Here is a 27,639-nt window from a genome sequence, read left to right on the forward strand (position 1 = left end):
AAATATTGCGAAGAACCTGGCATCTCAGAGGGACTGAATACGAATTAGGCGGGGCATGCAAATGAGGAGGTGGCCGCGTCTCCCAGGAACGCTGGGAGCGAAACGAGCAACACAACTATCCTCGCCCACGTCGGATCTGGCAGGCTTTCCCTGGGGTGAAGGTCGTGGTCGGGGCAGAGCAGGAGAGTCGGTGTCGGGCGCGTGGCCGTCGTTGCGCGGGTGTTCGCGACCGCGATGTTAAGGTGTGTGCGCACGTGAGTGTCGCGGGCGGTTGTGGCGACAGAGTTATCGCTTCTCGGCCTTTTGGCTAAGATCAAGTGTAGTATCTGTTCTTATCAGTTTAATATCTGATACGTCCTCTATCCGAGGACAATATATTAAATGGATTTTTGGAACTAGGAGTTGGAATAGGAGCTTGCTCCGTCCACTCCACGCATCGACCTGGTATTGCAGTACCTCCAGGAACGGTGCACCCCCTCGGGGGATCTCTAGTACCGGTTCAAAAATAAGAGCTTGCAACCTTTCACGACCGTCAAGTTTTTATGTGTGTTTCTCACTGTAGTTTCCATCTTTGGGTTTTCCTTGCACGTGTCAGCTCTGAGATGAGCAATGTTTGCCTGTTGTCTCTAGTGCTGGGGTTAAAAGGTTTGCACAACTACCTAACTTAAATGAGAACTTCTGTAGCCAATGGTCTATCTGTAGGACATCAAAGCCGATAGAGGGAACTTACCCACAATTTGATAGCTTAGCATATAGGTACAACTGTAATTGTAAGAAGCACTACAGATAAGAACATACGAGTGTTAAAGGTGTTCATATATTCACTTAGCACTCAGTGGGATGCAGGGTTGTTAATACATTGTAAGACAATGGTATTGAAATAAACTTAAATACCTGGTCTGTGGTAAATTTTAGGGAAATCGTGGGAGGGCCTTTCTCATCTGGCACCGCCCCTTGGGTGCGATTTCCCTCGAAGTTCGCGGTAGTTTTTTGCGCAGGCGCAGTGGCTTTACCATGGCGGAATTTATTTCTTTCGTGGTTCCCACCCAGAGTGACAAAGTTTTGCTGGTGTGGGAGCTGAGCGCTGGTCCCCCAGCCGAGGCCTTAAGAGTGAGGGGCTGCGCGGAGGGACGAAGGAGGGGTGAGAGGAGAGGAGGCAGGAGGCAGGGGCAGGAGGGGTGAGCGGGTAGGGACAGGACCCGGTGGTTGGTGAGCCCACAGGTCCCTGAGCCACCGCACTTGTCTCCCTGGGGCAAGTCCCTGTTCGCGCGGGGAGGAGAAGGGCGTGCACTCGCGGGAACTGGGTTTGACGTGGGGCTGGAGGTCCGCACTCACGTCGTGGGCCTCCCACAGCATTCTCTGTCCACAGCCTTCTCCCAGTTTGGCCTCCTGTATTCAGTCCGAGTCTTCCCCAACGCTGCAGTGGCCCGCCCCGGTTTCTACGCCATCATCAAGTTTTACTCCTCAAGGGACGCGCAGAGAGCCCAAAAGGCATGCGACGGGAAGCCTCTTTTTCAGACATCGCCAGTGAAGGTGGGTGCCGGTGCAGGACCTAGGGTCAAGTTCCCAGTGTAACCGTGAGCTGGCGTTTGTGCCGCCCTCTGGTTTACACGGTGCTTCCAGGGACATTGTCACTGAGCCTCTGGCTCCAGGCATCCCTAGATGAAGAAACTCAAACTTGGGATGGCCGGTGATGAAAAGGTTCATCAAGATAGTAGCTGCTCAAAGCCAAGTGTTCAGATGAAAAATCCCACGTCATTCTGTTGTCTTAAAATTTAAGAACTAGAGCCGGGCGGTGGTGGCACACGCCTTTAATCCCAGCACTTGGGAGGCAGAGCCAGTCTGGTCTACAGAGAGGACAGCCTCCAAAGCTACACAGAGAAACCCTGTCTCGAAAAAAAAAAAAAAAAAAAAAAAAAAAAATTAAGAACTAGGGGTTGAGGATTTAGCTCAGTGGTAGAGCATTTGCCTAGCAAGAGAGCAAGGCCCTGGGTTCGATCCTCAGCTAAAAAAAAAAAAAAGAAAATGTGTGAGTTTGATAAGCTGTTGTAACATAACAGGCTTTATTGCCACCATTCTCAAATACCCTATCCAAAACTCCCCTCAGGTCCCAGAAGGTGGGCAGAGCATCTTTTAATACCTTGTAGACTCCATTCCATATTAACAGCAAACCCATTCACTTGCCCGGAGCCTCAGGACAACATCTCACTGTTTCTCGTTTCCACCACTTTTAAAATAACCATTTCAGTTTCTGATTGGCTACTCCATCTGCCCACTTGCTGCTGAAGCCACAGTCCCTGGTGCTCTCCTCCTCCACTGAACCTTGATTGCATCTGAGCACTCTAGCCAGTAGTGACCCCAAGCATACAATCTCTACTTCTGTACACTGTTCAGGACCACCTGCTCTCCTAGGTCATCCACTTCCAAGTACTGAAGTGATGATCTGTCAGTCAGCCTTTCATTATTGAACTTTGTATGTTTTTAACCTGTGACCATATCTCAGTCATAAATATTGTATGTGGTAGAGGGAAGATTACTAAGCAGTGAGCTTCCCGTGCTCTGGGACAACAAGACCATTTTGATAGAGTGTTGAAGGAAATCTGGAGAGTTGGCTCAGTCGTTAAGAGCCCTGCCTGCTCTTTCAGAGGACCCAAGGTCAATTCCCCTCAACCTCATGATGGCTCACAGTCACTTCCAGTAACTACAGTTCTACAGTTCCAAAGGATCCCATATCCCCTTCTGGCCTGGGCACCAGGCATGCATGTGATTCACAGGTACATGTGCAGGTAACACACACACACACACACACACACACACACACACAATTTTAAAAATTCAATATTAAAAAAACAACATTTCAAGGAGCAGGGCATCAGCAAGGCTAGCCAAGTGAGTTCCAGGACAACACAGAGAAACCTTGTCTCAAAGACCAAAAACCAAAACAAAAAAAACAAGCAAAAAAAAAAAAAAAAATTCAAGGTACTGTTGAGAGGTGAGGATGGTCAGATTAGGTTTGTTTATGTAGTTTGCTTTGTTGGGCACACAGACGTTTTATGTGTGTTATAAAATAAGATCAAAGGAAGGCCTAAGGCACCTTGAGAAGTACCCCCCCACACACACACCTTTGGCATTGTCTTAGGGTTATTACTACTGTGAAGAAACACCATGACCAAAAGCAAGTTGGGGAGGAAAGGGTTGATTTGGATTACTCTTCCATGTCACTGTTCATCACTGAAGGAAGTCAAGACAGAACTCAAGCAGGGCCCGAACCTGGAGGCAAGAGCTGATGCAGAGGCCCTGGAGGAGTGCTGCTTACTGTCTTGCTCAGCCTGCTTTCTTGTAGAATCCAGGACCACAAGCCACCCACAGTAACCTGGGCCCTCACCCATCAATCACTAATTAGGAAAATGCCTCACAGCTGAACCTTATGGAGGCATTTTCTCAATTGAGGTTTCCTCCTTTCAGATGATTCTAGCTAGTGTCAAGTTGGCATAAAACTAGCCACTCCATACCAAAAAGAAAAACAACAACCAACAAACCAGGTGGTGGCGGCGGCACATGCCTTTAATCCCAGCACTCGGGAGGTAGAGCCAGGTGCATCTCTGTAAGTTCGAGGCCAGCCTGGTCTACAGAGTCAGATCCAGGACAGGCACCAAAACTACACAGAGAAACCCTGTCTCGAAAAACAGAACAACAAACAAAAACTAGCCAGGACAGGCATGAACTCTGGGGCAAGAACTGTCAGATTTGTTCCAGGTGGCACCTAAGTATGCCATACAGCTACTCAAGAGCACTTTGGTTTTGGCTTTTGAGACAGGTCTTAGAAAGTCCTGTTTGGCTTTGTACTTGCTGTGGTCAGAGAAGAGTCACCTTAAACTTGTGATCTTCCTGCCTGCCGTGCTGGAGTGACAGATGTGTCTCCATACTCTGTGTATGTTGTGTTGAGATTGACTTTAGGTTTGCATGCAGGCTTTTAAAATAGCCCTTTACTAACTGCTCTGCCTCCTCTACCTGACCCCCCCCCCCCTTTTTTTTCTTCTCCAAAACAACTTCTCATGTAGCCCAGCCTGGCCTCCAAACTTCATATTTAGTTAGAGATGATGTTCATTAACCTCCTAACAAATTTTTTTGTTTGTCTTGAGACAGGGTTTCTCTACATATCCCTGTCTGGAACTCATTATGTAGGCCAGGCTAGCCTCAAACTCACAGAGATCCGCCTGGCTCTGCCTTCAGAGTGCTGGGATTAAAGGTATGCACCAACACTGCCCGGCTGACACCCTAGTTCTTATTCCTCTGTTTTCTTTCTTTCTTTTTTTTTTTTTTTAAAGATTTATTTATTTATTATGTATACAGTGTTCTGTTTGCATGTATGCCTGCCAGCCAGAAGAGGGCGCCAGATCTCATGATAGATGGTTGTGAGCCACAACATGGTTGCTGGGAATTGAACTCAGGACCTCTGGAAGAACAGCCAGTTCTCTTAACCTCTGAGCCATCTATCTCTCCAGCCCCTATGCCTCTGTTTTCTAAGTGCTGGGATTACAGGCATGTAAACACAGCTGTTCTCAAGAGAACTTGGTTGCTCACCAAGATTCTTTACATGGACATTTAAACATTGGCCATCATGTTTCTCCTTTCCCACAGGCAACATCAGAAAAGGATTTCAGTTCTCAGTCACACACTCTTTCAGTCATTCACTCAGCAGACCATTCTGTTAGATGTTATGAATTATACCTGGTTCTGGGAATGAGAAAATTAAGATATTGATGGACTCTGGGATGCTTAGGGCCTTTTATTTATTAATTTTTAAAGCAATTTCAGGTATGCATGCTTTGTAGACTGACCCCACCTCCCTACCACCTCTGGACTCTCCCTCACAAATCTCTCACATGTTCATGTCTATTTGTTTTGTGACCCAGAAGACTAGCCAGGACATCTTTGTGTTTGTGGGTTTGGAGCTGTCCTCTGAGTCTGGCGGACTCAGTAAAGGGTGCACAGCTGGAGAGAGTGATTCCCCTTCTCCCCGAAGCCAGAAGTTCAGAGGTGGGGAGAGGTGGGGGTGGTGCTTCTCCAGCCTGTCCTTGACTGTTGGATAGGACTGGTCTTGTGTGGGCCCAGGGAGGTGACTTGCATTGATGACTGTATTTGGCGTGAGTCTCGGGGTGGCGTTTCACAGCCCTTCACCCTATTTTTCTGGTTCTGTATATGCTCTCTATTCCCTACCCCTATGTATCTTAGAGGGGGTGGTCTAAGCGGCTAATTTATGGGTGGGTTCATATCCCTCACTGATTTTCTGCATGTTCAGCACCATGTGTTGCCGAATTCACCACTGTTCATTGTAAGCAGAGGCTGCTTTGATCTTTGTCTGTGGGTGTAAGCATAGGTATGTAGAAGGTAGTTGGGTGCTGTGTCATTTTAGTTAACCACCAGAGATGTGTTCTCCAAATAGGCCTCTACACACACCTTTATCCATGTGTCAGCCAGGTTTATAGTCCTGAGTGTTGGTTCCATCCTGCCCCTCAAGGAGTGGGTCTTCAGTCTATTTGGGGAACGATTAGTTACCGCTCAACAGCCAACAGCCAAGCTGTTGCACAACTGGACATATTATGCTTTGCAGATGGTTTCTTTCTTTCTTTTCTTTCTTTTTTTTTTTTTTTTTTTTTTTTTTGGTTTTTTAAGACAGGGTTTCTCTGTGTAGTTTTGGTGCCGTTCCTGGAATTCACTCTGTAGACCAGGCTGGCCTCGAACTCACAGAGATCTGCCTGCCTCTGCCTTCCAAGTGCTGGGATTAAAGGCGTGTGACACTACTGCCCAGCTGCTTTATACTCTCTTTATCCTGGATCTTCTCCCCTTCACCTCCCCACTCCTCCTGCCTCCCTCCCTGCCTAAGCCTTCCCACCCACAGTACTCCCCCTTTCATTTTTACCTTCTGCCCTGCCATCCCCTCATCCCCTCTCCTTTAAGGTAACCCCTTCCTTCCCTTCCCTTCCTTGTGCCCTCACTTGCAGAGGAACTTTAGGTGTTTGTGTGTCTGTCTGTCTGTGTGTATTTAAGTTCTGTGTGTATATGTGTGTCTGTGTGTGGGTGTGTGCACAAGTGAATGCTGGTGCCCAGGGAGAAGAAGGTGACAGACCCCCTGGAGCTGGAGTTACAGGTGGTTGTCAGCCATGTGACTTGAATGCCGAGAATGGAACATGGTCCTCTCTAAGAGCAGTCACCATCTCAAGCTCCAGGGAGCTTTGAAAGTAGTGGCCAAGGAAGAACATTCGTAAACATAATCCATGAGCGATCAATACATTGACTTTATTTGTATTGTTCAAAATTTATGAATACACAAAACTTTGTAATAATGGAGACTTCTAGGATGGAGTTAGTGGAGTGAGAAATACACAGTAATGTGTTAAGAATGCAAGGCTAACACCTCGGGGACCTGTCAAATAAGCTTGTCAAATAAGCTTGACATGTAATTGTTCAGTTAATTGTGAAATTGTGTGTGTGTGTGTGTGTGTGTGTGTGTGTGTGCATATATGTTATGATTTACTTTAAATAAGGTCTCATTATGTAGCTCTGGCTAACCTGGAACTCTCTGTGTAGACCAGGCTGGCCTGGAACTCGAAGATCTGCTGGCCTCTGCCTCCCAAGTGCTGAGATTAAAAATGTACACTGTTGGGCCTGATGGCACACACCTTTTAATCCCAGCCCTCAGCCCTCAGGAGGCAGAGATAGGGGAAATCTCTGAGTTGGAGGCTAGCCTGGTCTACAGAATGAGTCTAGGATTACTCAGAGAAACGCTGTCTCAAAAGAGAGAGAGAAAGAAAAGCACACCAGGGTGCCCCGCTCTGAATTCTCACTTGTGTAGGAGTTACTGACTTGGGGCTGTGTGAGTGTCAGGTTCATCTCTGTCTTCTGGGGTCATAGTCTCAAGCAGGAGCTACTAGATGGGAAGCCTAGAACAATGTCTTTGCTAACTCACAACCCTTGACTCTTTCTTTTTTTTTTTTTTGTTTTGTTTTGTTTGTTTTGGGCGAACACTTCACCAACCGAGCTCCATCCCCGCCCCCCAGGGCAACCTGCCACTTAACCAGGGATCCTAAAAAGATGGCAGACAGCACTGAGGCTTAGATGGACAGACAGCATGTGTGTGGGGCTCACTCCGATGCAGGACTTAGGACCTCCTTACATCCACCTGCTCTTCACTGTCCCTTATGGAATCGGAATTGATTGACCTCGTGTCTCCAAAGCGGAACCTGGCAGGCTGTGATATTGTGGATCTCTCTCCTGACTGCAGGTTCGCCTCAGCACTAGACATAAGGCCCCGAGACATCAGGCCTTTGCCCTAAACAGCTCACGATGCCAAGAACTGGCAAATTACTACTTTGGCTTCAATGGATGGTCAAAAAGGATCCTCAAGGTAAGCCTTGTACATTTTTTGACAAATCACACTCTCCCCTTCCATATTATAATTCTAGACATCGGGGAGGATTGAACAGGGCTTCCGGGAGGACATGTCAGGGGCCAGCTACGGTGAGGATAGGTGGGTGTGTCTGAGAGTTAGGAAAAACTCGTCCCAGTTCACATATGATGAAGTCTGTAGTTTCTCCAGTGTTCCTGTGTTCAGTAAGACTTGGTTGCCTAAAGTAGCACTCCTTTGCAAATCTTTCTTGCTTTTGAAGCTCTAGGATGCTGCAGCTGTTAGTGGGGATCTGGAGTTTAGTTTTGTGTGTTTCTCCAGTGAAATCTTGGGCAAGCTGGAGATGGGGCTGAGTGGTGGAGAGCTTGCCTAGCAGGGGTGAAACCTCGGGTCTGATTCTCAAAGGATTCACCCTTCCCAGCTGCAGGAGCTCTCCGGAGTAGAGGACGAGGCTCTGTCAGGGCCCGTGCGGAAGCCAAGCCTCAAGTTCTTCTGTGCTGTGGAGGTGGTGCTGCCGTCCTATGGATGCAGGAGCCCTGGAGTTGGCATCGCCGAGGAGCCTCTGCACCAGCTGGAAGAAGGTCTGTCCTCAGTGCAGGGAGGGCTGCAAGAGTGGATATATCATGTGTCTGTCTATCTGCCTGCCTGTCTTTTCTTCCTTCTCTTCACTCTGTCAGCTACTAACTAGCCAGGCCCTTCCACCACTGAACTGCTGAGGTCCTAGGCCGAGTTTTTATGCCTTATAATATAGATCTTCACTTAAGCACACGCCTGCCCAAACCTTTACATTTACAATAGAACTGCCCTCCTGCCCAGAGGCTCAGGAGAGGCAGGAAATCATGTGTCTCTAGTTTTTGGTTAAGGACTTGCTTTGTGTTGAGATAATTGGTCAGAATCCTTTGTCTTCAGTTATCAGCAAGATCCTGCTGTAGGACAGGGGAAATGGCTCCGTGTGTAGGAGCACACACTGCTCTTGCAAAGGCCCTGCATTCTATTCCCAGCACTCACTCCAGTAGGATCTCACGCCTCTCTTCTCGGGCACCTACACTCGTGTACACAGAGAAAGCCACTTGCAGACAAAGATGTGCCATTTATCATTATCTAAACATTCCCATAAACTCTGGTATAGACACTTAATCCTTTGCCTGACAATGGAATGGCTTGAACAGACAAAAAGGCCAATGTGAAAAGGTACTCAAATTGATTTTAAGTTACTTTTCTAGACTCCATGATCCTCAGCATGAAGAATCCAAGTCAGATGTAAGGAGTTAGTGGGGGCGTGGAGTAGGCTCCTGAGGCTGCTGAATAGCTAACACCCTTCATCAGGACCATCACCTGACCTTGTTCCATCACCTGACCTTGCTCAGTGTGAGTCCAGCCCTGAGCTGCAGCAGGCAGAGTCTGCAGGGAGACCTGTCAGTTTGGAATTGGCCAGTGATATGAGTTTTGTGCCTCTTCCTCATTTGGGTCCCATAGTTATTCCATAAGGAATTTCAGAATACACTGGGCCTGTGAGATAATGGGCCCCTATCATTATGTACCTTCAACAGACCCATTCAGCCAGCTCCTTGTGCTACATCCCTTTAGTTGCTCAAATAATGATCTGAGACTGAATCATAAATGTATTCTTTTTAAACAAAGAATAATTGCTATCCATACAAGTATTTATTTATTTTTTACTTTGTGTGAATGGTGTAATTGTGTGTAGTGTATGCAAATATATGTGTGCACACAAAGTGTGTGGGCCTGTGTGTGTAAGCCCAGAAGCCAGAAGAGGGTGTCGGGAGTACTCTTCTCCTTATTCATCTGAGGCAAAGTCCCTCCCTGAACCCGGAGCTTGTCTTTGTGGTTTTGGCCAGCTAGAAGATAACAGGCCCTGTCTTAGCCCGACTCGCTGTGGGATTGCAGACATGCACAGGGTCATGCCCAGCTGTTACACGGGCACTGTGTCCAAACATTGGCCCTCCTGCTTCGGCAGCAAACACTGAGCCTCTCGTCAGCCCCCACTCAGGTATTTGAAATCTGTCTGCTTGGTTGGCTCCAGGACAGCCATCGTTTCTTATGAAGAGGAAGAAAGCTCAGAAGCTCGCGATCCAGAGCGCTTTGTCGGATGCCTTCCAGAAGCTGGCCATCGTGGCTTTAGGTGAGCCTTTCTTGATAATCCTGAGAGCTTGAAACTCAGCGAGCCGGAAGGTCATTTTAAAACATAAATAGGGGTTGGGGATTTAGCTCAGTGGTAGAGCGCTTGCCTAGCAAACACAAGGCCCTGGGTTCGGTCCTCACCTCCAGCAAAAAACAAACAAACAAACAAACAAAAAACCATAAATAGTATGAAAATACTAATATCTGGAACATTCTGAATTCCGCTTTCATTCACGGAACTCTGCCATAGCAGTGGCCTAAGATTTGTCCCTTGTCATGTTTATGAGGAAACTGACAGCAGATACACTTGTTCTCGGGTCTGGATGCCAAAGGGCTAGCCTCATCACTGCAGGCAAACCTGCTGCTGACCTGGCATTGATAGGGTTTATGAGCTTTGGACATCTGGGGTTGCATACTGGTTTCCTGTGTCACAGCTAGAGTGATCTGTAGACATTATGGTTACTAAGCCGCTCTCTCATTTGCAAAACAGGCTAGAGGTTCTCCTTTCCTCATGGGGACATCAAAAGAGTAAGTGGAAGGGCGAGAGAGAGAAAAAGTGTGGGCTCTGCTTACATGAGAAGCCGGAATCTGTGAATTATTACTGTTTCCTTCTCTCTCTCTCTTCTCTCTCTCTCCCTCTCTCTCTCTCTCTCTCTCTCTCTCTCTTTCTCTCTTCTTTTTTGGTTTTTCAAGACAGGGTTTCTCTGTGTATCTTTGGAGCCTGTCCTGGAACTCACTCTGTAGACCAGGCTGGCCTCGAACTCACAGAGATCCTCCTGGCTGAGACCTGTCTTAAATATGAAATCTTCGGCTTGTTTTCACTTGTGATGTTGGCATATGGGGTGGGCACAGTCAGGGAATCATCAGCTGCTTTCTTGTGAGTGTTGACTGGCTGTGACGTTGGCATCGTGGTCCTATAGAGGTTGACAGTAGTGTGACCTTTTGGAGCTTAGCAACAAGTCTCCAAAAGGATCGCTCTCCTGTTTCATAACCCTGGAGGCTTAGCAACTGAGATACCCCAACTCCGTGAGGCTTTTCCGTGCATGTAAGAGGTGGATCCAGTTGACGGCAGCCTTCTGACCTGGCCAGCCTTCTTGTCAAAGTATGACCCCCATGGTCATCAGCTAGGTGTGCCAGCAACTGTCAGCTCTGAGTGGCCGCCGTTAAGAACCAGGCTAAATACCTAAGTTCTCTCTGTCTCTCTCCTCTGCTGCGGTATTCCTTCTATAAACTCAGAAACCCTTAGACCAGAGCCTTTGTGCGTGGCTTGATGTGAGGAATGCCGTAAGAGGGACAGTGCCTACCAGTGGGAGGCTGCAACTGTGAGACATTTCTTTATCTTGTGGAAGCTCGTTTCTTGGGGAGTAGACAATTGCCTCTTGCTTCTAATCCAGTGCCCTCTGTGCCAGGTCTGAATTCACTTTGTCTGCCACCTACGCCTCAGGCTTCAGCCATGTCAACCTTCCTTATTTCCAATTTCTTGTTGTGCCCTGGTCTTGTCTCTAAGATACCAAAGTTGTTTGAGCTAACGTGCTTGAAACCTCATATTGTTTTTAATGTGCATTGGTGTTTTGCCATGGACGTCAGGTTCCCAGGAATTGAAGTTACAGACAGTGGTGAGCCGCCAAGTGGATGCTGGGAATTGAACACAGGTCCTCTGGAAGAGCAGTCAGTGCTCTTAACCACTGAGCCCACTGAGCCCTCTCTCCAGGCCACTTTTTTTTGGGTGGGGGGCAGAGTCTCTATGTAGTAGCCCTCTATGTATGTCCTGGAACTCATTATGTAGACCAGGCTGGCCCGGAACTCTCAGAGATCTGCCTTCCTGCACGCCACCATCCTGGTCCTGCTCATACATTCTTTAAGCAGATGGTCCTGCTGATAACTGCAGCATGGGATGTGACATTTCTAGAGACATGCTCTCCTTTAGCCTTTAGAAACTGTAAGCCTTCATCAAGTGTGACTGTTGGACTGTTGACAAGTTTGAGAACAAGAAAAACTCTGAACTGATCCTCACTTTCAGAAAGTGGCAAGGTCGCGGTGGAGTACATTCCCAGTGAAGAGTCCATAGATGCCGGAAGTGAAGAAGAGCTACAGAGTCTAATCCAGGTACATGGGGAACCTAAGCCGAGGTTTCCAGGGCTGGGTAGCCAAGACCGAAGCAGCCAGCAGGATCTGGAAGACCGCACCGTGCAGCATCCTCAAGGAAGTGCGGACTTGAAGTCCCTTGAAGTAAGGCCATTTGGGGGCCTTTTCCGGAACTCCCAGCCCTGGCCTCTTCCCCCTTGTGTGGAGTTTGACGGGAACTGAGGTCCCTGACAGCATGACTGTGACTGTGGCCCGCAGATGGGTGGGAGGTCCCTGAGCAGTGATCTTTCCAGAACTTGCTCCATGAGTCCCAAGGGCACATGGAACAGGGCAGTTCTCTGATGCGCTACCATCAGGGAAACAGTCTCTCTCCAAATATAACTGTTATTTAAACTCCTGCATTTCCCTTCTCTCCAGCAGAAGACCTTCCTATAAGTTTTTTGCCAAAGACCTTCTTACAAATCAGTTATATAGAAGGTCTTAATCAGAGAATAAGTTGCCAAAGTCATTTCAAGAAAATGGTCACTGTTACATAAAAGATACCTTGAAAGCAGTAGTGGCCGAAATGTGTTCTGCCTCATGGGGATGTCATTTGAGGGTTTTTGGTTACTACTGCACCCCAGAACCTTGAAGTTATTTGCTTTGAACAGATAGAGTGGTCGCTGTCTCAGAAAGTAAAGTTCTTCATAGAAAGCAATGGTTTAGTTCAGCTTAAACAGGGATTTCTTGGGTAGTTGTTTCCCCATGGCTCTGCTCACTGCAGAGATGTTAGGGTGGGCTACCCCAAAGTGAGGACAGTGGCCCTTGGGCAGTAGTATCCATTTATTCTTTTACTTTTACCAAGTGTGCCTCTGTGTGTGTGAGAGAGAGAGAGACAGAGAGGCCACAATGCAAGTAATGTTACACTGAAGCTGGTGTCTTTTGAGTCTGCAGACTCTTTACCGGTGAAAGGAATCTAAGTGGCCGTAGAGCAATTGGGTTCTTCCTTCTGTAGCCAGAAGAGGATGCCGTCATAAAGAAGCATTCTGCACATCAGGAGGGAAGGTCCCAAGGTTCAGCTGTGGTTTCTTTGGCCCCATCCTCGTCAATTACCCTGCCTAAGAAAGAGACACAGCTACCAAAACATAGCTGCAGTTTTGTTTTTGTTTTTTTGGTTTTTCGAGACAGGCTTTCTCTGTGTAGTTTTGGTGCCTGTCCTGGATCTCACTCATGTAGCCCAGGCTGGCCTCCAACTCACAGAAATCTGCCTGTCTCTGCCTCCCAATTGCTGGGATTAAAGGCTTGTGCCACTATGCCCAACAATGTTGTTTTGTTTTTTGTTTTTTGAAGCAGGGTCTTAAGTAGTAGCCCAGGTTGGCCCTGAACTTTGATTCTCATACTTCCCCCTCCAGAATTTTGGCCTTGCAATTATGTACTGCCAAACCTGGTTTAGTGTGGTGGTTTGAATGAGATTAGCCCCTGTAGGCTCCTATATTTGCATGCTTAGTCTTAGTTGGTGAGTTGTTTAGGGATTAGGAGGTGTGGCCTTGTTGGAGGAGGTGTGGCTTGTTGGAGGAGGTGTGGCTTGTTGGAGGAGGTGTGGCTTGTTGAAGGCGGTGTGGTCTTGGAGGAGGTGTGTCACTGAGAGTGGGCTTGGAAGTTGAAAAGCCCCCATGTCAGATCCAGTGTCTCTCTCTGCCTGCTTCTCATGGATCAGAATTAGCTCTCAGCTACTTCTGCAGCACCATGCCTGCCTTGTGTGCCACCATGCTCACCACCGTGATGATAATAAATAACCCTATGACTGTAAGCAAGCTCCCAGTTACATGCTTTATTTTTTAAGAATTGCCTTGGTAGCTGGGTGGTGGTTGCACATGCCTTTAATCCCAGCACTTGGGAGGCAGAGGCAGGCGGATCTCTGTGAGTCTACAGAATGAGTTCCAGGACAGCCAGGGCAGCACAGAGAAACCCTGTCTTGAAAAACCAAAGGAAGAGCTGCCGTGGTGTCTCTTCACAGCAGTAGAACAATGGCTACGACACAGGGCAAGCACACTGCTAAACAAGCTCACCCCCGTGACATTTGTCACACTTCGTTTTTAAAGATGTATTTATTTATTATGTATACAGCATGTATGACTGCAGGTCAGAAGAGGGCGCCAGACCTCATTACAGATGGTTGTGAGCCACCATGTGGGTGCTGGGAATTGAACTCAGGACCTCTGGAAGAGCAATCAGTGCTCTTAACCTCTGAGCCATCTCTCCAGCCCCTTGTCACACTTTCAATAAGTCCAGCTTTTGTCCTGTCCGGTAACATACACCCTTAATTCCAATGCTTAGGAGGCAGAGGCAGGCAGATCTCTGTGAGTTTGGGGCCAGCCTGGTCTACATGAGTTCCAAGCGGCCAGAACTACACAGTGAGACACTGTCTCAAAAACAAGTCCAGCTCTCTGTGAGTGTGAGAGGGCGCAATCAGCACTCGATTCTGAAATCTGATTGCAACAGTAGATTCACCGATAGAGAGGGGCCCGTTAGGATGAATTCCATGTTAAAACCACCACTGAGTGCCCAGCTACGCCAGGACACTGGTATGTTGACTATGTGCACATGAGTGCAGATGTCCTAGGAAGCCAGAGGCATGGAGCTAGAGTAACAAGTGGTTGTGAGTCACACCTTGTGGGTCCTGGAAACCGAACTCAGGACCTCTGGAAGAGCAGTACTCTTAACTGCTGAGCTATCTCTTCAGTCCCAAGATGAAGGCTCTTCTTGCAAATCATAACATACATTATAAAAGCGGTTCCTAAGGAAGTCAGCTGGATCTTCTCTGTGTTGGTGTGTGACACCAATCTCTGAAGTGGTAGCCAATGCCTGTGAGTCAGTGTGGGATGCAGATGCTTTCCCAGGCCAGTGGAAAGGCTCCCCATTTTGATACAAACCTTCTGGCTGAATTACCCACCCCCAAATCCCTCTGCAGAAGTTAAGGAGTGGTGAGCTGGGCTCCATGGTACTGGATGGTGAGTGACTAGGGAAAAGCAAGCCTGGAGGAACCGCTGTGTGAACTCTCCCACCGCCCTGGCGGCCCTCATCCTGCAGGTCAGCTCCTTTCCGTGGAATCAGCCCGGCCAGAGGGAGGAGGAGTGTCTCTCCGATTTCAGCTTGGAGGAGGAAGAACCGGAGCTGTAAGAACTGCACCAGCCCTGTGTGGAGTCGAGGCCTGGCCATCTCACTCTCTTGGGAGGTTCTACATTTCTGATTGGTGGGCTGCTGACATCCCTCAACACCTAAGTGTGAGGCCCAGATCTTGCCCAGCGCCTTGGAAGAGGTCTAAGAGAGAGAGACCTGTCACTGTGATGGGAAAAGGTTCCCTGTGCAGAATGGAACTGGGCCCAGAGTAATAAAGGCCGCCTAACAAAGGTGTCTTGCTGTGTTAGTGTATGGCTTGGGTCCCTGGCTTCAGGCACTTCTCTGTGACTTAGATCCACCTGAGGCTGTCTTTGAAGGGACAGTCTAACCCACTTTCTCCTGTGGGCCCCAAGGATCTGATCCTCTTTATGTAGCAATTATTTTGCCTCCTGGCCCAGGTAGTTCTCCCAGAGCCTTGAGGACAGCCGACTCCTGGTTTTGTATTCCTTTGGAATTGCCCCTGTAGCCTACAGCCCAGATGGCACCTGGCCATTTTGTTTTTTATTCTGTGCGTGTGTGTGTGTGTGTGTGTGTGTGTGTGTGTGTGTGTGTGTGAACCAGAGTTGGTTCTCTCCTTTGGCCACTTGGCCTTTTGAGTATCTGGGGTCCACTACTCCCTCTTCGGTGTTTGCCCCACAACAGGCGTTTACAACAGCTTGCTTTTATTCCAGGATACCAGTTTCTCTTGGCAGCGATACCCTGAATCAGATCAGTTGTCTGTCCCACCCCAGAATGTGCCCTGCTAGCTGACTCGAATCCCAAGGCTCCCAAAGGTGGTTCTGGTGCTAGAGGGGATCAGAACAGGGCTCAGCTGAAAGAATCGGTGTCGGCTCAGGACCCCCAAGACCAAGTTCTCAGGACAAAGGAGATTTATCTGCCCCAGAGAGACAAAGAACAGGGACTAAGAGAAAAGACAGGAGATAGAGGATGAAGGGGAAGGGGCTTGTTACTTGTCCTGGGGAGAGGGGAAGAGACGACAAAGGATGCCTCCAGATAGAAAGAAGACAGATGTGGCCCATAGGCAAATGGTGGTTTATAAAGGGAAAGGGGGAAACCTTGTGTTAGGATGAGGTGTTTGATTTTAATTGGGCGTGTTAATTAGGTGAGCCAAAGTGGGCTTTGATTGCTGGCCTCAGGAGGAAGAGGTGGCCAAGTAAGGGACTAGACCTTGGTGACTAGCTTTAGGAATGTGATGATTTTTAGCAAGGCAGGGGGAATGGGAGAGAAGGGCAAGGCCTGCCAGAGTGCGTTTGTTAGAGCCTAGTTAGCAGCAGAAACTCCATTTTGTCCCAGTCTGCCCTGAGCTGCTACCCACAATTTCCTGAGGCCAGACTGCAGCCCTCCAAGACCCTCACACAAGTGTGAAGCACAAATGTTCCAGCCCCTTCTGATTGGCTGAAAGTGTGTGACCGTGGAAAGTCCCCAACCGCTCTCCCTGCAAAGGTTACGATTAGATGGAACTCCAGAGCTGTTTCTTTGTAGTTTTCCCCTTTAAAACTGGCTGTTGTCCTTGCCTCGGTTTGGAGCCCAAACCCTGTCGCCTCCCTGATATCAGTTTTTTAAAATAAATTATTGGCTTGCTTGAACCCAGTCTTTTGTGGTGGATTATTTATTCCCAGGTTCTCAGACCCTAACAGTCTCTTCATCAACAGTGCTGCTTTCTTAAAAAAAAAAAAAAAAAAAAAAAAATTGAGATAAGGTTTCTCTGTGTAACAGCCCTGGCTGTCCTAGAATTTTCCTTGTAGACCAGGTTTAACTCGTATACAGAGATGCACCTGCGTCTGGAGTGCTGGGATTAAAGGTGTATGCCACCATACCCAGCTCTCAAAATACAGATTTATTTATTATGTATTGTGTTCTGCCTGCATGTATGCCTGCACTCCAGAAGAGGGCGCCAGATCTCATTACAAATAATGGTTGTGCGCCACCATGTGGTTGCTGGGAATTAAACTCGGGACCTCTGGAAAAGCAGCTGGTGCTCTTAATCTCTGAGCCATCGCTCCAGCCCTCAAAATATTTTTTATTCTGTGTCCGGAGAGGCCAGAAGATGGCATCAGATCCCCTGAGCTGGGTTCACAGGCGGTTGTGAGCCAGCTGACCGAGGGCTGGGAACCAAACTCTGGTCACCTGAGATATCAGTAAGTGCTCTTATGGGCTAACGCCCCCTTCACACACACTCTTTTGGAAACAGGTTCTCTTGTAACCTTGAGATGTCTAACATTCTATTGATGGCTAACTTCGTGTTTAGAAATCTAAAATTCCGGTGCTTAAAAGAACTGCAAAGCAACAAGTGAACTTCCAAATGTTAAGGACTGCTCAGTGTTGATTTTTGTAATTGTCTGGTCTTGTACAATTTTAAGAAAACTTGTTTATGCAAGGTCAAAGGTCATAAGGTCAACCGCTGTTTCTGAGTCTGTAAACCAAAGCTTGTTTTGCTCAAGATGACTTTCAGAATGTAACTTTGTCTTTACCTTTATAAACCCCTGACTGAGGTGGCTAGTCCTGCATTTGGGAATCCGGAATCCCAGTGTAGACCTGGCCCCAGTATGTGACTAAAAGCCTCCTCTTTGTTAAAATGTATTCGTGGTCAGACTGGTGGATTTCTGAACGTTTCAGGCCCATAACAGCCTGCACTGGTCTCAAATGATTTCTTTCCCTTTTTAGAAACAGGAATAAGAGGGTTTATTAGGGAAGGGTAAGTAAGCACTCTGGAGAGTGGGCAAAGGCATTTGCTTCCAACTCAGGAGAGCAAGGGATGAGCTTGAAGGAATGCTGCTCCCTCCCCTTCCAGGTCTGCACTGCTGGTCTGTGTGCACCTCATCCACTAGGTGCCCTGTTCTCCAGGAGATGCCTGTTGCCCCTGCTGCACTCTGCACTAGAGACTAAAAACCTCAGCTCTCATCTTAGAGAATAAGAGAGTTTGTTCTGGAGCCTTTGCATGACCGTGGTCTGGGACAGATTTAGGTGTCCCCAAATTCCATGTTCCAATGTTTTTATAGGTTGTTTGTTTGTTTGGTTTTTGGGTTTTTTTTTGTTTTTTGTTGTTGTTGTTGTTGTTTTTGGTTTTATTTTTTGAGACAGGGTTTCTCAGTGTAGCTTTGTGCCTTTCCTGGAACTCACTCTGTAGCTCAGATTGGCTTCGAACTCACAGAGATCCGCCTGCCTCTGCCTCCCAAGTGCTGTGATTAAAGGTGTGCCTGGCCAGCGGTTTTTAGAGTTTTACAGAACAAAGAAATCTTAAAACAAGGCAATTTTAAAACATTGGTGAGAACCCCAGAGAGGTAGACAGAGATGGGAAAATTATTTTATAGGCTTCATATGCTATTGACAATCTTAGCTCTTAGGTTGGTGGAAGCTTGCATTCCGCTAAGTTAATAGCTCCTAAGGTTTTTATTCATTACCACACACAAGGTGTTAGTTGAGATACAGAGTGGAGCAAGGCTTGGCTGTCCAGAGCTGAACACTATCCCAAGATGAAGTAATTAGGCTTTGAACCTACAAAAATTCCAGTCTCACCACTGAAATTCGATCTGTCCACCAGTCTGCAGACACAGACTCCTTCAGGAGCTTTGTGTTCATGGCCAGACACGAACCTTTTTAGGGATTTCCATTCACAAAATCCAACCTAGGGTTTTTCACATAATAGATAAATGCTCTATGGCTTGTGCCAGACAATGTCATGTTGATGGCTAACTTTATGGTTAAAAGTTTAAAATTACTATGCTTCAGAGAATCATAAAGCAAAATTGGACCTACCACATGTTAAGGACTGTTAAGGGTTGTTTCTGTAATCACCTAGTGTTGTACAACTCTAACAAAACTTGTGTATGCAAGGCCATAGGTCACAAGCTTAACGGTTCTGATGCTGTAAACAAAAGCTTGTTTTGCTCCAGTTAATTGGGATACTTGCAAGACATCTGTTTGCAAAACAGAATGTATGTGATCTTATATTCTTTGCCTTTATAAACCCTGACTAATGTGGTTCGGTACTACATCTGGGAATCCCCAGGCCTGGTGGAGACCTTGAGCCAGTATCTGAAGAAAAGCCTCCTCTTTGGTAAAGTATATTCATGGCTAGACTGGTGGATCTCTGAATGACCCAGACCCATAACAGACTGAGCTTAATATCCCAGTTCCTCTTTTTTTGTTTTTCCAAATTATTTTATTTTATGTACATTGGTGTTTTCCTTGCATGCATGTCTTTTTCTTTTTTTTTTTTTTTTAAGCTGAGGATCGAACCCAGGGGCTTGTACTTGCTAGGCTAAATTCCCCCCCCCCAAATGTCTTTGTTTGTTTGTTTGTTTGTTGTTTTGTTTTTCGAGACAGGATTTCTCTGTGTAGCTTTGCGCCTTTCCTGAAACTCGATTTGGAGACCAGGCTGGCCTTGAACTCACAGAGATCCTCCTGCCTCTGCCTCCTGAGTGCTGGGAATAAAGGCGTGTGCCACTGAGAAAAAAAATTAGAGATACATTTTACAATTGCAAATTGCTGACTTTGCTTCTGTAAACTTGCTTGTGTTAGACACTGACCCATCCCCTCCCTGGAAATAAGTAAAAAGTTTCAGAGTCCAGACGCCGGCCTTGGGACAAGGTCTGTAATTATAGATTAAAAAAAATAATAGTAAGTCTGTTTAAAAATTCCCCAAATGGGACCCAAGATAAGGACCATCTGTCGAGTCCAGCAAACTAGGTCAAATGTCAGCCAATCACAAGCCTGTAACTATGGGAACTCCCCTCCAGAGTAACCGCTCCCCCTAGATCTCCCCTGAGCCAACCAGTTTACGACTAATGTTACAAAATTTCCCGCGTAACAAAATGATTGCTAAAATATATGATGATTTTTAAATTGGGCCAACCCCAGGGCACCTGGTATCTTATGCTAATTTTGTAGTTTCTGCCTTTAAAAATGCTTGTAACTGCTGCTTGGGGCTCTCTGACTGACCAGGGCAGAGAGCCCGCTCTCACCAGTGCTGAATACAGTCCTGTTGCGTGTTGCATCTGCTGGTTTGAAATCTTGGTTTCTGGGGTGCCCTCCCGCAGACAAAAGTATCCCAGGGGTCTGGGGTCTTTCACCACCACCGCCCTGTGCATGTCTTTATGAAGGCATCGGATCCCCTGGAACAGGAGTTACAGACAGATGTGAGCTGCCATGTGGGTGCTGGGAATTGGGAATTGAACCTTGGGTCCTCTGGAGGAGCAGCCAGTGCTCTTAACTTCTGAGCCATCTCTATAACCCCCACCCCCTTTAAAAAAAAAAGACAGTCTCAGCTGGGTGGTGGTGGTACATGCCTTTAATCCCAGAACTCCGGAGGCAGACAGAGGCAGAGGCAGAGGCAGGCCGATTTCTGAGTTTGAGGCCAGCCTAGTCTACAGAATGAGTTTTAGGACAGCCTGAGCTACAGAGAAAGCCTGTCTCAAAAAAACAAAAATAAAAATAAAGACAGTCTTCTTCTATATCCTGGAACTTCTCAGCTCACTATGTCCTGAAAACTTACTGTGTTGCCTAGCCTGGTCCCAAAATTCACAATTTTCTATCCTTCATTTCTGAAGCACTGGGATTACAGGAGTATAACACTGTTGTATAACAGTTTCTTCCAAGATTAAAACATTGCATCTTGCAGAGCAGGAAGGCAAACAACTCAAAATAGCTCCAGGAAGTCCCTGAAACTGACCAGACTCACTGGGCCCCTCCCTGCCAGAGTAAACAAAAAAGCTCAGAGTCCTTCTCAGACAGAACATTGCAGAGCAGGAAGGCAAACAACTCAAAATAGCTTCAGGAAGTCCCTGAAACTGACCAGAATCACTAGGCCCCTCCCTGCCAGAGTAAACAAAAAAAGCTGAAGAGTTCCTCTCAGAGCAAAGCTGACCTGCAAAGACTCTTAGACCAGAACAGTTCCCTGGAACAGGTTTAGACCAACTGAGGCACCTGGAAAGGACACTCTCTAACCTGTTGAGATGCCAGTAGGCTGTGCAGTGTGCTCCAGGTTCCCAGCTTTTGTGAGCTCTCACCCATGCTGGAGTGATCCTTGGTGATGAAGCTGCCTTTGAGTCATTTCTGCTCCTGTAAGTAATCCCTTACCCATATTCCTGTAAGTGACCCCAATAAAACTCACAGTTCAGCCACAGCTACACAGAGAGACCCTGTCTTGAAAAACAACAGATTCCTTTCCTCACCCAAAAAAGGAAAAACAACAGATTACCAAAAAACCTCATAGTTTGCCAAGTTGGACTTTGGTGGTGTCTATATGTTGGTCTGTCCCAGGATCCCTGTCTGGGTGAGAAGTCGTGTGTTGCGTCTCTCTAGGAAAAGTTTAGTATGTCTAGCTCTCCCTCGTGTATTTAACCTTTTGTGCATATATGCATGTATTGCATGTTTAACATACATTCTGATACTTCCCTATCCCTTTTCTCAGCTCTATACGACTCCTATTTTGTCGTGGTTTACATACTTGTGCACGTATGTATCTATAGAAAATCTAGGAAGCACAGAGAAAGCGTTTTGATTGGCTTAATTGACATAATATGATTCTCTGCATTGTTTCTGCTGCAAACAGCTAAGTTGATTTTTATGGCTAAAAACAGTTGCATTGTAGACATGCCACGTTTTCCTCATCCATCCCTGCTTCTGGACACTGGGGACAGATCCATACCTTACTGTTGTGCATGGGCTGTACAACAGGCGATTGTGAAAGTGTGTCTGTGACTCAGAGTCCTTGTAAATACCAAGTGAAGCTGTGCTATGTGGAAATCTATCGTTAGTTTGGATAAACCACAATATTGACTTCCACAGTGGCTAGACTGGTTTGATTTTCACCAGCAGTGTGAGAACCGCCTCTTGTCTAACTTCTTGCCAGCATTTCCTGGTTTTTGCTTTGTTTTTTAAACCTTTTAAAGACTTACTATGTATATAGTATTCTGCCTGCATGCCAGAGGAGGGCACTAGATGGAATTATAGATGATTGTGATCCACCATGTGGTTGTTGGGAGTTGAACTTCTGGAAGAGCAGCCAGTGCTCTTAACCTCTGAGCTATCTCTCTGGCTCTTGTTTTTTGAAGTCTTTCGTTTTGTTTTGAGATTGTCACTGGGTACTCCAGGATAGCCTGGAACTCCCTATGTAGATCTGGCTGAGATCTCAGAAATCCACCTGCCTCTGTCTCTTGAGTGCTTGGATTAAAGGTGTATGCCAAAAATGCCTGGCTCTGTTTTCTTTAAAAAAAAAAAAAAAACAAAAAAAAAAAAAAAAAAAAACAAAAAAAAAAACTAAGGTTTAAAAAAATCGTTGTGCATTTGTGTGTGGTGTGTGAAGGTGGCACTTGAGTATGAAAGGGTTAAAGGAGTTAGTGGGGTATGTTTACTTTCCTCACACTGGAAAATGACGCCTGCCTTGCTCCTTCTATCTGTTCCTATCTAGAAACCTAAAACCCGCGCGATTAGTCCCACTGCCCTAAGGCCCTCCTCTTCTGTGTTAGCAATAGCATTTCACTGCCCAACACAGGGACTAACCACCAGCCTGCCCAGTTGATTGCTCACGATTAACAGGTGTGTACCACCATGCGCCACCTTAAGTCAGGTTTTTCTTTTTTAAGAGTCTCACTACTGGCCTGGAACTCATTATATAGATTACTCCGGTTTCGAACTCATTAGGCGATCTCACCTGCCTCTGTCTCGCGAATGCTGGGATTACAGGCATGAACTTCTATCCTCGACCCAGGTTGACCTGGAGCTCTATGCCTGCTTTTGCCTCCCGAGTGGTGAAATTAAAAGCAGGCGAAACTACCACCTGATTTATTCTGTTTTTAAAAAGGAACCCGGTTGTTGCGCCTGGCTGAGGAGAGAGGATCACGTAATATTTCAGGTCTGCACTTTCTAAGAGAGAGACTCCATGTGAAAACGGGACGGGACAGGACGGGACGGGACGGGAAGGAAAGGGAAGGAAGGAAGGAAGAGGGCAGCGGAGGCAAAAACCCCAGAGAGCAGTGTCAGAGCAAAGGAGCTGAAATTCCAAGGGCCCTCGGTCGCGGATCTCATCTCAGGGCGATACGAGATTCGGCCCAACGGACTAGATATGAAAAAAAAGGGGGGTGGGGAAGCTCCTGTGGCCGGTACCATCAACTCTGGCGTCTGAAAGATTAAGAACCGGGCAGAAGGGCGGGCAGGCGGGCCTCTGGCGCTCGGGCGGCGCCGTGCAGCGCAGAGATGGAACGCGCGCTGGGCGGGGCATGCAAATGAGGAGGTGGCCGCGTCTCCCAGGAACGCTGGGAGCGAAACGAGCAACACAACTATCCTCGCCCACGTCGGATCTGGCAGGCTTTCCCTGGGGTGAAGGTCGTGGTCGGGGCAGAGCAGGAGAGTCGGTGTCGGGCGCGTGGCCGTCGTTGCGCGGGTGTTCGCGACCGCGATGTAAAGGTGTGTGCGCACGTGAGTGTCGCGGGCGGTTGTGGCGACAGAGTTATCGCTTCTCGGCCTTTTGGCTAAGATCAAGTGTAGTATCTGTTCTTATCAGTTTAATATCTGATACGTCCTCTATCCGAGGACAATATATTAAATGGATTTTTGGAACTAGGAGTTGGAATAGGAGCTTGCTCCGTCCACTCCACGCATCGACCTGGTATTGCAGTACCTCCAGGAACGGTGCACCCCCTCGGGGGGATCTCTAACGCTGGTGCGAAAGTTAGACTGAGACTCTCAAGACTGAGACTCACTTGAGCAGCACTTCTAGAACTTAGTTTAGCTGCAACCTGCCTGGGCGCTCCGTTCTCCTCTCTTCTTTTTCTCTCTCTCTCTACTGGGCTTTCTTTCTGTCTTTTGAACCCATTTACAATCTTAGTGAAACTGGCTTTGTTAGTTACTCGGTAGACTCACTCAGATGGTCTATACTGTCAGCGTCATACGCCTGGTAAGGGGTTTTTCTTTCATCTTGCCTCTTTTTTTCTTTTTTGGTAACTTGAAATCATGCATGTATGGTGTTAATTCCAGCAGTATTCTTTTTGACCAGGATTGCTTTGGCTTTCCAGCAACTTCCCTATCATTTCATAAAGACACATCCACCCCATATTTGTAAAAGAGGGTAAGTTTCTTTTCTGTTTCTTAACCCTTTCCTGGAACTAGCTTTGGAGACCAGGCTGGCCTCGAACTCACAAAGATCCTGCCTCTGCCTCCCGACCAAACAAGTTTTTTCAATCTACGCTGAACTTGTGAGCTTATGCCCCCTATGGCTAAACTCCTGAACCTTTTGCTTTAGAAAAATGTCTTCTCAGATACCTTGATTTCTCCCCTTCCACATGATAATTTCTTGTGCCTCCTTTTTTAACTGCCAATTATAACAGATTTTTTTTAATTTATCTATTATGTATAGTGTCCTGCCTACATGCCAGAAGAGGGCACCAGATCCCATTACAGATGGTTGTGAGCTCCCATGTGGTTGCTGGGAATTGAACTCAGGACCTCTGGAAGAGCAGCCAGTGCTATTAACCTCTGAGCCATCTCTCCAGCCCCCTTGACAGCAGATTTCTATCACACTGATCACAGGCAGCCTTGAAGCCCTGAGCTCCCCACTCTTCTGTTCTGAAGCTGAAACAATTTCTTCTTCCTTCCTTCCTTTCAGAGCTGAGGACCGAACCCAGGGTTTTGTGCTTGCTAGGCAAGCCTCTACCACTGAGCTAAATCCCCAACATCAACTTTTTTTTCGAGACAGGGTTTCTCTGTATCTTTGGAGGCTGTCCAGGAACTCGCTTTGTAGACTATGCTGGCCTCGAACTCACAGCTCCACTTGCCTCTGCCTCCCGAGTGCTGGGATTACAGGCATGTGCACTACCACGCCCGGCCAACTCTCCTCTCTCTCTCTCTCTCTCTCTTTGGAGCTGAGGATCGAAAACCCAGGGCCTTGCACTTGCTAGGCAAGCGCTCTACCACTGAGCTAAATCCCCAACCCTATTTTAAAAAGACTTTTTCTTAAAAAAAACAGAAAAAGTCTCTGAAACCCACCCCCACCCCCACAGAAAAAAATACAAAATAAAATAAAAAATAAATAATAAAAATAAATGTGGCAGGCGTGCATGGGGATCAGTTCAATAAGACAGTTTGGTGCCTGATCTAAGCATAATTTACAACTGAGCTGTTAAATACAACAGCTACTTATAGCTCTGTAATTTCCCATTCTAATGAGAGATATTAGATAACCAAGGTAAGATTCGTGAATGGAAATGATGGTACTGGAATTGATGTTTCTTGGTTTTATGAAGACCACAGACTGGGAGAGTCTGACTCTCTGGAGGAAGAGGAGAAAATCCCAGAGCAGGGGAGACCAGTTAAACCAAAAGACCAGGGGCTGGAGAGATGGCTCAGTGATAAGAGCCCCTGCTGTTCTTTCAGAGGAACTGGATTTGGTTCTCGGTATCCACAAGGCAGATGGCAACTGCTTGTAACTCCAGTTCCAGTGAATTGGATGCCCTCTTCTGGCCTATATGGGCATGCATGTGATACATGTATACTCACTATGATCACACAGAGAACCACGCTAGAGGCTGGAGAAAGAGCACTGGCCTCCCCTGGAACTCTGTGCAGAACATCTGCCATGAAAAAGATCTGCAGGGTAATCGGGGTGCTTTAGAAGCACTGACCTTTGCCAAGTAGATACAATTTAGTGCCCAAAACTGTTAGAAAGGGAATAGAGTGTCCAAACAGACTGAGACTTAGATCTGAAGTTCCTGTTAGAACAGAAGCTCATGCGGATTCCAGAATGGCCTTCAGGATAAAAATCATTGATAATCAGGGTACAATGGGGTTAAGGTTGGGGACGCAGAAAAGGAACAAGAAAGGTAAAGGAAAAAACTTGTCAACTAGGCTGGCCTTGAACTCATAGAGATCCATCTGCCTTTGCTTCCAGAGTGCTGGATTAAAGGTCTGTTTCACCACCACCACCCTGAAATTTTTTTCTTTGATAATTTATTTTTATTTCATGTGCATTACTGTTTTTCCTGCATGTATGTCTCTGTGAGGGTGTCAGATCTGGGAGTTACAGACAGTTGTGAGCTGCTATGTGGGTGCTGGGAATTGAACCCGGGTCCTCTAAAAGAGCAGCCAGTGCTCTTTAACCACTGAGCCATCCCTCCAGCCCTAAAACCATTACATCATGACAACTGTTTTCTATTAATCCCAAACTCTTCCCCATAAAAGGAACCTCAAAAGCCACTGAGGGGCTGCTGTCTGAAATCCCAAATTTGGGAGAGGATTGGCTGACCAGTTCTAAATACAGCTTGCTTATTTAACCAGGTGTCCTTCCCCCTCCCCCCACATTTAACAGATCTTCTAGGGTCTGTCTGTCTCAATCTTTCTCCAGTTTTTCTTTTGTTTTTAAGTCAGGGTTTCTATATGTGTCTCTGGCTAACCTGGATTGTGGAAACCAGGCTGGCCTAGAACTCACAAATCCACCTGCCTACCTAGGGCCATCACACCTGACTTCTTTTCTTTTTTTTTTGGGGGGGGGGAGTATGTTCTTATTAAAGATTATTCCTTTTTTAAAGATTTATTTATTTATTATGTATACAGAAGAGGGCGCCAGATCTCATTACAGATGGTTGTGAGCCACCATGTGGCTGCTGGGAATTGAACTCAGGACCTCTGGAAGAGCAGTCAGAGCTCTTCACCTCTGAGCTATCTCTCCAGTCCTAAAGATTATTCTAAGGGCTTTTCTTTTGTTTTGGCTATTGTGGATGGGATCGGTTCTGTTTAGGTTTTTGTATATGTATGTGCTTTGTTTTGTTTTTGAAACAAGGTTTCTTTGTGTAGCCTGGACTGTCCTAGAACTCACTCTGTAGACAGGCAGGCTGGCCTCCACCTTAAGGATTAAGGGTGTGCACCACGACCTGCTGGGGCCCAGCCTTAGCAGTTTCAGGGGTCCAAGGACAGGATACCTGGAAGGCTCAGTAGCGACTCAGAAGCACTTCGGGCTTCTGCAGTTGCTAAATAGCTTTTTGGGACAGCTTCTCAAGCTTCTGCTTTTGCCTTGGTAACCTCAGTCTTTCATTATCATGAGCAAGGGGAAACAGAACGAAAAGGGGAATCACCCAGTTAGAATGTTCTCATGATTCCAAAGGTTATTCTTAGAAAGCCACCTATATATTCTTCATCTTTGATTAAACACAGGAACTATCACAGACTTAACACCAAAGCAAGCATAATTACTTTTATTATTAATGATTATACAATCTTCTGAGCACTTGACCCACAGGCTAGTAACATGCAATTTCGCAAAAAAGAACAGAGGTTAAATACACCAGACAGTCATTTCCTTCTCACACAGCCTGCTCCAACCTCAAGACCCTGCAGCCGCCTAACTTGCTCCTCAGCCCTCTGCAAACACCAAGCTCCATGACTGGTGGGCTACAGTGACCTCAGACAAGAAATCTGCCCCTGAAAGTCAGCGATTTTGTCCTTCTTATCCCAACAATCCAAGGAAGACCTGATCCAATTCTCAGAGCTTCCATAAAAGGAAACTCACCTTTCCTGGCAGCTCTTTTCAATCTAGGAACCCAATAAACTTGCAGCAATCACTCCAGCCACTGCTCCATTGTCTCCACACTCCTTCAGGAGGAATCAAAATATCTGGATTAAAGTTTCCATCTCCCTTTCTTGGTGCAGGCCACTATTTTCCTCTTATTCTAGGTTCCCACACTTCCAGTTTGTCACCCCATGTGCATGTTATTCCACCCAGAGTCTTCAGCCAATACCCCTTAGGGTCTCAAGTTTTACACAATGCCCTTGGAATATCCTCAGAAGCTAAATTATTCATCATGGCCAATTTGAATCCACACATCATACCATGTGCTGTAGCTGACCACACATTC

At 46.8% G+C, this 27,639-nt stretch overlaps 1 protein-coding gene and 2 non-coding genes across 4 annotated transcripts; all 3 read left to right on the forward strand.

Moving 5' to 3' along the window:
* The first annotated feature begins 287 nt into the window (after positions 1-287).
* LOC118590564 lies at positions 288-478 on the forward strand. Its single transcript, XR_004945838.1, has one exon. It is a non-coding gene; the product is annotated as a U2 spliceosomal RNA (small nuclear RNA).
* Positions 479-1,000: 522 nt separating this feature from the next.
* Rdm1 (RAD52 motif containing 1) lies at positions 1,001-15,333 on the forward strand. Of its 2 annotated transcripts, none has more exons than XM_036197143.1 (7): positions 1,001-1,110; positions 1,354-1,533; positions 7,286-7,408; positions 7,830-7,989; positions 9,453-9,551; positions 11,571-11,656; positions 14,705-15,333. In XM_036197143.1, exons 1-7 carry the CDS (start codon positions 1,015-1,017, stop codon positions 14,792-14,794), a joined length of 834 nt encoding a protein of 277 aa, XP_036053036.1. In that variant the 5' UTR covers positions 1,001-1,014; the 3' UTR covers positions 14,795-15,333. The 2 variants fall into 2 exon arrangements, with proteins under 2 accessions (XP_036053036.1, XP_036053037.1); XM_036197144.1 differs by lacking the exon at positions 14,705-15,333 and adding an exon at positions 12,569-12,797.
* Positions 15,334-23,245: 7,912 nt separating this feature from the next.
* On the forward strand, positions 23,246-23,436 carry LOC118590565. The gene has a single exon (XR_004945839.1). It is a non-coding gene; the product is annotated as a U2 spliceosomal RNA (small nuclear RNA).
* Positions 23,437-27,639: the final 4,203 nt, after the last annotated feature.

Source organism: Onychomys torridus, chromosome 8, assembly GCF_903995425.1.
Source record: "Onychomys torridus chromosome 8, mOncTor1.1, whole genome shotgun sequence".
Taxonomy (NCBI): Eukaryota; Metazoa; Chordata; class Mammalia; order Rodentia; family Cricetidae; genus Onychomys; species Onychomys torridus.

Bases quoted from the DNA above. Each gene is read 5' to 3' on its own strand.
- Rdm1 (XM_036197143.1), top strand. From the start codon at position 1,015: ATGGCGGAATTTATTTCTTTCGTGGTTCCCACCCAGAGTGACAAAGTT. The intron at 1,111-1,353 runs GTGAGGGGCTGC...GGCCTCCCACAG, and splicing joins CCCCAGCCGAGGCCTTAAGA to CATTCTCTGTCCACAGCCTT. The intron at 7,990-9,452 runs GTCTGTCCTCAG...GGTTGGCTCCAG, and splicing joins TCTGCACCAGCTGGAAGAAG to GACAGCCATCGTTTCTTATG.